At 42.5% G+C, this 9,516-nt stretch overlaps 1 protein-coding gene across 2 annotated transcripts in view; it reads left to right on the forward strand.

The window, feature by feature from the left end:
- The first annotated feature begins 43 nt into the window (after positions 1 to 43).
- Positions 44 to 9,516, forward strand: part of efhc2 (EF-hand domain (C-terminal) containing 2) — a 15,155-nt gene continuing 5,682 nt past the window's right edge. For both annotated transcript variants that reach the window (XR_002169061.1, XM_019876881.1), the window contains exons 1-11: positions 44 to 176; positions 1,789 to 1,977; positions 2,059 to 2,209; positions 2,706 to 2,929; positions 3,063 to 3,314; positions 6,071 to 6,178; positions 6,288 to 6,426; positions 7,509 to 7,674; positions 8,918 to 9,060; positions 9,173 to 9,369; positions 9,460 to 9,516. The exon at positions 9,460 to 9,516 is cut by the window's right edge and continues 77 nt beyond it. Coding sequence is in view for 1 of the 2 variants with exons in the window: in XM_019876881.1 (XP_019732440.1) it covers positions 51 to 176; positions 1,789 to 1,977; positions 2,059 to 2,209; positions 2,706 to 2,929; positions 3,063 to 3,314; positions 6,071 to 6,178; positions 6,288 to 6,426; positions 7,509 to 7,674; positions 8,918 to 9,060; positions 9,173 to 9,369; positions 9,460 to 9,516 (1,752 nt within the window). In the remaining variant the exon portion in view is untranslated. The remainder of the gene's footprint in view (positions 177 to 1,788; positions 1,978 to 2,058; positions 2,210 to 2,705; positions 2,930 to 3,062; positions 3,315 to 6,070; positions 6,179 to 6,287; positions 6,427 to 7,508; positions 7,675 to 8,917; positions 9,061 to 9,172; positions 9,370 to 9,459) is intronic.

Here is a 9,516-nt window from a genome sequence, read left to right on the forward strand (position 1 = left end):
GACAAGTCGTGTTTGGAAGTGCCTGCTATTGGAAACCAATCCAGGTAACCATGGTGACCGTCAACACTTGGAGTCGTTCGCTGGGGACAGCTATAAGCACGTTTTGCGAAGTAAAAAAAGCGCACATTTCCGACATGGCGTTACCTTTTCTACCCGGAAATTCTCCAAATATAAACGTAAGTACTATGACGTTTGTATATTATTCTCTGTGATATATTGTCTATGTGTGTGGATGTACATGTAATGTAACTGGAAATTATTCACCATAAGAAAGCCATTCCGTTGAAAGTTATATTTGGGTTGATATCCACCGGCAACATGAGCTAATTGTATTTACTAGTTAAGTCACTTCACATCGTTTACGTCATTTAAAAAGCGTTCAGGTGGAAAAAAAGTGAAAGAAACATTGTTAGGGGGAAAAAATCTGAGTTGCATCATTTTAAAGTAACATTGACAAAAAATAAAAAACGGAAAACATAAGTTCCAGTCAAAAGTTTGAACGTCTCAATAGAACCCTATGTTCAAACTTTCCCATCCCGGTGAATGAGGGTGTCTAAACATTGCAAAACTTGGAATGCAAAGGAACGCAACGTTATTTTTTTTTCCCATGTCACCCGAGGGCTCCGTACTTTACAGCTCCATGTACCACCAGGCACAATAGTAAGGAAAAAAGGTCAGTTCACATTGCAAGCCACTTTGGCTGTTTGAACATTAACACACAATACTGCTCATAAATATTCATTCATCCATCCATTTTCTCATCCGCTTATCCTCATAAGGGTCGCAGGCGTGCTGGAGCCTCTCCCAGTGGTCGTCGGGCAGTAGGCGGGGGACACCCTGAACTGGCTGCCAGTCAATTGCAGAGCACACATAGACGAAGAACCATTCGCGCTCACAATCACACTTTGGGACAATTTAGAGTATTCCATTAACTTGCCATGCATGTTTTTGGAATGTGGGAGGAAATCCACGCAAGGCACGGGGAGAACCTGCAAACTCCACACAGACTGGAAGGCCAGAGCCGGAATCGAAAAAAAAAACTTCACTTCAATGCTGGTGAAGTAAACTATGTTGAATAAGAATGCAATGTAAGACAGAGTTAAAAGTTCCCATTCACTAGCTTGCAAACATTTTATTGTTACTGTATCAAGATGTACAGTATTTTAATGAACGTCTCACTCTCCAGAAAGAATGTTCAAAACGTTTAATATCCTGACCCACTAAATGAAAGTTTCACTTTAGAAAGTTCAGGATAACCCTAAAATTCACTCTAACTTTTACAAAGCTTACTTTGATCTCTTACCGTGAATGCAAATGTCCAATAGTTCAATATGTCGGTACTGTACTTTTTTTGCTTTCCCGAGCAAAGCTGAGCATCAAAATTCACAACCGGTTGTTTGATCCAGAAATCAACCTGTCAGTTTCCTGGTTCAATTAGAATTGGTATTTAAAACATCGCTGTTCACATTTCAACATCATAAGACCAAGATGACACCTAACAACTGATCAACTTTACCTTGCCATTGCATGGCTTTAAGGCTTTAAACAGGATTTTCTCAGAGGTAAGTGGCCACTTCCGATTATCACCGAGTGTCATCAGCAGGTTGCAACAAAGGTACGGATTAGACTGGAAGAGTTACTGGAAGAGACACAGAAAGGCATAAAATTGGATGTAATTGGAAATGTATTCATCAATCAAAGTCTCCACAAACGTTTTATGCTTGGTACTTTTTTTCACCCTGAAATTCACCTGTAGTCACACCTTACATTCTGTTCTTTGTTTTCCAGCTGCTGAAGGAGAAATTTCACAAATCCCAACATTTCGACTACTCGAGTGGGGTGCCTCTGCTGGCCGGAATAGAGAAGCCAGGCATCGGAGGTGAGTTGTTGCTGGGACAGCGGATCAAACCAAAATCTTCCGTCTATCCCAAAGTAGCAACCGGTGGTTTGCCGTCATGGGTTGCCTTTGACAAACAGGTGCGTTGCCTTAATTTTGCATCCCAAATCAACAATTCAAAGTTCCTATTGATAAAATCCTAAATCGCATCCACTGTGCAGGCCCTGTGTTTTGAGGCGTATTTCCAGGAAACGGTGCCAGACATTCCCAATGAGACCAACAGAATCCGCAAATGTAAAATCTACTTCTACCTGGAAGATGATACCATACAAGTGGTTGAGCCAGAGTACAAAAACAGCGGAATTCCTCAAGGTGAATCAATTTTGCTTTCGTGTCCATGGGAAGAAACTGATCTGATGGCTTGCGCAAGTATGGTGGTGGCAGCATCAATGCTTGGGTCTGTTTTTCTTCCGCCTCAACTGGGGCCTTAGACAAGGTGGATGGAATTATGAACAGTTCTGTTTTCTGCTTCAAAGTGGAAAAAATGTCAGGAACAGCCAACTAGAACATGTGAACTTTTTTTAAGGTATTAAGAGGCACTTTCGATAGTGGCAGGTGGATGCTCATTCCCGTGTAAGATGAGTTTGAATGTGATTGGTTACTTCTGTACACAGCCACATACCCACTGAGAACAATGTGCGCACACATTTTGAATCCAAACATTTCACTTTTCAGTTTTTTAAAGTGGTATTCCCTTCTCAAAAGTAGAATCAATTATGATATAGAAGTTTTTATTTGTATTTACAGTATGTACCTAATGATGTGTCTCGTGATAATATTTGATTCAACAGTGCTTTTATGTTGCTAGGGACTCTGATTCGCCGCCAACACATCCCGTTGCCACCACCCAAGCAGGAGCAGTTCTATAACGTGTTCCACTTTAACCTCAACCAGCAGATGGTACTGTTCGCCCAAACGTTCACGGTGACCAACTGTGACCAGTTCACAAGGAACTTTCTCACTAAATGCGGGGTGATACTCAATGACCCCGTTGCTGTGCCCGAAGACCCTTACCGTAGCCTCCGGGAAAAGGTTGCACCCTTTGATATGATTATTTTATTATTATTGTTCTTCTTCTTATTATTATTATTATTGAATTTTTTGAATTAGTTGTTGATTCAGAACATACAGAATGTACGGAAAAGTGGAAATGCTGTTTTCTCAGATGGAGAAAAGCATGAGTCCATTGCGGCCGTATGAGAGGCGAGACACTCTTAAACAGTTCTTGGAGTACGACTGCAAAGTCCTGCGCTTCTTCTGCTTCTGGGATGACACCCAGGCCATCTACGGGGATCTCAGAGAGCTCGTGTTGCACTACTACCTGGCTGACGACACAATAGAAATCAGGGAAGTCATCCCACCAAATTCCGGTCGAGTCACAGCATCCAAATTCCTACGTCGCAGCAAGCTACCCAAGGTGAGCTGTTTGAGAAAATGATGGGTAAAAAAAATGTAAAAATACAATCTGTTGATAAGAACTGATGGATGGAGCACTCCAGAACACTTGTTGACCATATTTACAAGTGATTATTTTTTTCCTCAATTAAATAATACAAAATTTAAATCATCCATAATAATGGCCTCCCGGGTACACACGTAAAAATACATTTTGCCCGTTCCCGACCAAGGACAACAAACGGCCGACAATATTATTAGATTGTCAAATAAGATCATCCTTATGTGTGAGGTGTGTTAGAGGGACTCTTGATTGGGTTGACCATTGGCACTTATAATATAGGTCTGACTGTAAAAATGAGGTCAGCACTAAAATTCATCCCGTTGAAAAAGTCTGTAGTGATTTAATTTGTGTGTGTGTGTGTGTGTGTGTGTGTGTGTGTGTGTGTGTGTGTGTGTGTGTGTGTGTGTGTGTGTGTGAAGATTTTTAGCACAAGTTGTAACACCACCAGTTCGTGAGGAAACGGCTTTATGGCCGCCTGGAAGCACATTTTCCTATCTTAACTGCCATACAAGTGTAAAAAGAAGTTAGCTATTGGACAATGTTACCTATAGGAAATGTGTTTTTTTTTTGGGTTTTTTTTTCACAAATCAGAACAGTTCCTTAATAATGTATCTGTGGCATGCTTTCATAAAAATATAAGGATCAAGAATTGGCAACCTATATTTATTTCATGCCTTCTCGAAATTGGATGGTTTTAGAGGCAGCTCTGTCACATGCAAAGCACCAGCCCGTGAATAACACTGACTAACTTAACCACCCTCACCCCGGCAACATGCACACACTTATAGTTCGTGACCATTATCACACATAAATGCATCAATGAAAGTAGCGGTGTGGTTCATCATGTCACCAAACACAAAAGTTCCTGACCACCATGTAAATAAGTTAGCCAAACAACATTATAATATTATCAGAAGCCAATGCTCGTAATAGTGTTAGGTAATGCTAATTTGTGCTAACACTGCAGCTCTACTTACATTTTGACATTGACAAGCCTGTGTTGCGCTTTACCCAACTTTTCTGGCAAGTCATTGGCTGAGAAACTCGGCGTGGGCATGCTTATTACGTAAATAAACCCTTTTGTTTCATAACAGTGCTACAAAAGTGCCAATGGGTTATCTGAACAAACACATTTACAGAAAGAGGCAAATGGTTTAATCGTGTACTTAGAAGCCACCAGCCAGGATGGAAATGCTTAACGCTGTGGTGTAAATTCTGTTCTTCTCTTATCATTGTAGTCATTGAGCAGCCAGCACAAGGACGGATGTGCTGCTTCCATTAACAATCATTTACATTACCGTGTGTAAACGTTGACAGCTAATTTGAACAAATTGCCACATATGGTCAAGGGTAGATGCAGCCACCAGTAGACTTTCTATCACTTTATTCGACAAACGGTACCAAAATAAATGCAAGTACATTCATGGAAGAGCAGTAACCGCAAAGCAAATCACTCACAATGTTCATCCTTCTGGTTGGCTGACCTCTTCCCGTCATTTTAGACCTAATTCACTCCGACAGTCCCACTCCCCTCGAGCATTTCGGCTCTACCAGCCAAGTGCCTAATTCAACTTGAAAGACAGCCAGGCCTCTGTCACGTGTGTATGCTTTCATTTTGCTAACTTTATTCGTCTGTTATTAAATGTCAACAGCGATCCAAAGGTTGACCAGAATCTTCCATTCAATGAAAAGGCAGCAAGGCATCCTTGAAGCATTTTAATCCCCACCACCCTTGATCATTTCATTTGTTTTAAGAGTGGTGTAATGACATTGATTCCTTTTTATTTGTTGTTATTATTCTTGGCAAAAAAAGTAATTTTGAATGCTTTTCCTATGCAAAAAAAAAAATCTGTTGCGCTTGTTCTCATTCGTGTCGCAGGTGAGTTTGACGGCTTTCCCAGGGAGGGCACCCTGAACTGCTCGCAAACCAAGCACAGAGAACACACAGGCAAACGATATTTCACCCTCACGCACACACACACACACACACACACACACACACACACACACACACACACACACACACACACAGAAACTCTCATCCTAGTTAAATTTTCCTTCTCATGTAGTCGACAGTCAAAGCGGCGCATTGGTAAGCAGATCTGCCTCACGGTTCTGAAGTCAGCCCTAGTGGAGATGAGCAGTATTGAAGATGGATAAATGGAAGAAAGCTTTGCAAGTGTCACCCCCAAAAATTGATGGTGATGCCCCCATGAAATTTGGTGCTTCTGTTTGTCATAAGAGGACACATGAAAAGGTCTCAAGGCCCACTGCCCGACAATCAACAGGAAGTCATTTTGGTTTGAAGCAGCCAATTTGGGGGCCAATTCCTGGGTTTCGTACGTTGAGCAATTCCAAATTACCCCTAATTGGAAGCAAGACCAGTCTATCTCAAACTTTAATGAGATAATAGGGTCCTTGGGGGGGCTGGAGCCTTTTCCAGCTAACTTCGGGCAAATGGCAGACTGAACACCCTGAATTGGTTGCCATTCAGTTGCTGGGCACATATTGAGATGACCAACCATTCACATTCACATCGTCACTGAGCAGAAACTGATCCCACTCTGCCCGCTCTCAATTCAGGGGAGAGTACCACCACACCATCAGCGACTCGAGTAAAATAGCATTTAGTGTATATGTCGCTGGCAGCGTGGTGTCAAAGATTTTTTTTTCTTCTCTTTTTGGTAGCTTTGTTTGTTATCATGTCTCCACAGCATACTTCGAACCAGTTGAACCTACCCGGAGAGGTGACCGACCGCACTGTGCTTAATGTGCTGGCCTCCACCAGACAAGGAGACCGCTTCATACTGGACAGCCTCAAAGTATTTTTTATCATCATCCCGATTAGATTTATCCTTATAGCCAAAGTAAATAACTTTTTTTTAAAGTCATATTAACATATTCTCAGCCAATGTTTCCACACTCCTGCAGACTGGAGCCATCCAAGAGGAGTTTTATAAGGATTGTGATTTGAAAGTGGGCGGCGAATTGAACGTGTGGGGCAGGAAAGTGATCATTGCTGACTGTGACGACTTCACCAAAGACTACTACCGCTACAAGTATGGGATAGGTAAAAAGAAAGCAGCAGTCTTTTTCATCTATTGACATCTGTTATTTATTTATTCATAACTTTTCTATTTGCAATGTCCAGATTGAACCACTGGAGGGCAGTAAGCGTTAACATGCATGTCACTCGTACAATCGACCATTTTCCAACTGAGCAATAGTACGTACATATTATTGTGTGTTAAACTATATTGTGGCTCCCATAACTTAATTTAACACTTCTTCACCACAATAGACGGGTGAGAGAGACCAGAGGAAGAACTGTTATGTAGTATCATTCGTACCGAGTGGTCCTTCTGAAGTGGGTATTTTAAAAAATTGGATGTTATCATGATATATGTAATTTTGCCATTTTTTTCAATAAGTAGCCAATAGATGAAGGCTCGAAGTAACTTTTCGTTGTTTGAGGAGCAATCTTCTGAGCAAGCAGAAATAACTTAATTTGAAGGCCAATTGACTTATTTTGAGCACAGGTTAATCCCACGAATGACACGTGGGTTCGATTAAACAATAAATACATGTCAATGTAACTAGGAGGTTGACTGTAGGCCTCCAGCGATCGAATATTTCAGTATTCGAGTATCCTACTAAAAATTCTATAGAGTAATGCATGTATTCAGTTAAGTATTCATTTCTTGTATCCAAAAATATGAGGCATTAAAAAAAAAAAAAAAAAGCTACAACAGCCTCTGTGCAACTTCACTTGAGCATCGAGCATTTTAGAAATGCACATAATAATACAGTGGGTTCATGTTTGTGTGTTTAGGAACTTAGACAAACCTACTCGGCAACAGGCAAGCAGCCCCACAGCAGGAGTAACCCAATCCAGGATAGGATGAGTCCGCTACCCTGGGCAAAATGTTGAGGCTCTCCTGCATTAGTCACAGTAGTAAAGCAGGCAGAGTGATGCATGCATGATGGAAGTTGCCGTCTGACTCCAAGCAGTCACAGGTCGTTGCGGGGTTAACGTCCGCCCTGAATGCCGTGCTCCCTCGCGGATGGATTACCTTGGAGCCTCTGATCATTTCAGCGCTTCTCCCAGGGTTTGTCTTCTTTTAAGTGTGTTCTCCTTCTTTCCCCTCTCAGAGGACTTTAACCCGGTGAAGTACAAAGCTCCCGTAGCCCCCAAGCCTCCCAAGCTTGTACCTCCTTATAATGGCTTTGGCTCAGAGGAGGACTCACTAAGCTCTTGCCAGCGCCTGCTGCCCAAACCCCCACAGAAAGATCTCCATAAATTCATGGAACATGACAGGTTGGATCACATTACACACCGCATTATTTGTTGGTTCCAACACAACAGACTAATGTTAAACAGTAGTGGCAAAGTGTTATTGTCATTCACATATCACAACAGTAAATGTGTGTGTGTGTGTGTGTGTGTGTGTATACTGTATATATATCTATATATCTATCTATCTATATATATATATATATATATATAAAAGAGAAAGAGAGAAAATGTTATGATATTTTTTTAAACATACATAACCCATCATTAATGTTTGGGCAGACGCCGTACTCAGTGACACTTGTGAGTCTGTCCAAACATTAATGACGAGTTATGTATGTTTAATACATAACCCGTATGTCTGTCTCGATATGTGCCCTGTAATTGCGACCAGTCCAGGGTGTAGTCTAGCGATTGCTCAAAGTCAGCTGGGATAGTCTCTAGCTCCCTGCAATCGTAGACAAGACGGGCACTATAAAAAAATGGGTGAATGGACAAGTATGGATATTATGATTCCATCCATCCATCCATTTTCTGAAGCGCTTATCCTCAAAGGAAACCGCAGTACCCGGAGAAAATCCATGAAGGCACAGGGAGAACATGCAAACTCCACACAGGAGGGCCGGAGCCCAATTCGAACCCCGCACCTCTGTACTGTGAGACCGACGCGCTAACTAAGCAGTCGACCACCGGGTCGCCCGGATAGTATTATTATTAATTCTATTGAATATTATCATATTAATTAATTAATGTAAGGATGGCGGCCCAGTAGTCCAGTGGTTAGCATGTCGACTTCACAGTGCAGAGGTACCGGGTTCAATTCCAGCTCCGGCCTCCCTGTGTGGAGTTTGCATGTTCTCCCCGGGCCTGCGTGGGTTTTCTCCAGGTACTCCGGTTTCCTCCTACATTCCAAAAACATGCATGGCAGGCTGATTGAACACTCGAAATTGTCCCTAGGTGTGAGTGTGGGCGTGGATGGTTGTTCGTCTCTGTGTGCCCTGCGATTGGCTGGCAACCGATTCAGGGTGTCCCCCGCCTACAGCCCGTAGACAGCTGGGATAGGATCCAGCACCCCCTGCGACCTGAGTGAGGATAAAGCGGTTCGGAAAATGAATGTATGAATGAATTTGTAAGGAGTTTGCATGTTTCCCATGTGGGTTTTCTCCAGGTACTTCCAGGTGCTTGTTGAAATGTTGGCTTAATTGAAAATAAAATTGTTCAGGGTGTGAAAATGAGGGAAATGATGGGTTTTCTTATTTATTCACAGATGTGGCCTTGAGAGTAATGTGCTCAAGTACTATGCCAAGATGGTGACCACCAGTCAAGTGGATAGCGAGAGGGAGTTCATCATCTCCTTCTACCTGAGCGACGACTCTATCAGTGTGTTCGAACGCTCTCAGAAGAACTCAGGTTCAGACTGTGAGCCAGAACACAAACTACAAACTGACAGAGTACATTAGGGTTGCGATGGACTTCTGCGAGCCTGCAGCTTAAGATCTTTCTCTTCTTCGTGGATCATTAGGTGTGCTCGGCGGCATGTTTCTGGCACGCGGTCGCGTCAAGAAGCCGGGCCAAGAGTTGTTTAAGAGCGAGCCCTCCGAGTACTTCATCGCTCAAGATTTATACGTAGGAGCAACCCTCTGCCTTAACAACAGACTATTCCAGCTGCTGGATGCTGACGAATACACCTTGAACTACCTGGAGCAACATGCCGAGCAGGTTTGGGACCAAGTACTGCGTCATATATAAATGATGACAGCACAGTCAATGAATTAATTAATTCCATATTGTGTGTAACCGTCTTAAAAGTTTCCCAAAGCCAATTTTGGCACCATCCTGGCTAAACTGCGGTCAATTCCGGAGGAG

Source organism: Hippocampus comes, unplaced genomic scaffold (genome assembly GCF_001891065.2).
Source record: "Hippocampus comes isolate QL1 unplaced genomic scaffold, H_comes_QL1_v1.1 scaffold110, whole genome shotgun sequence".
Lineage (NCBI taxonomy): Eukaryota > Metazoa > Chordata > Actinopteri > Syngnathiformes > Syngnathidae > Hippocampus > Hippocampus comes.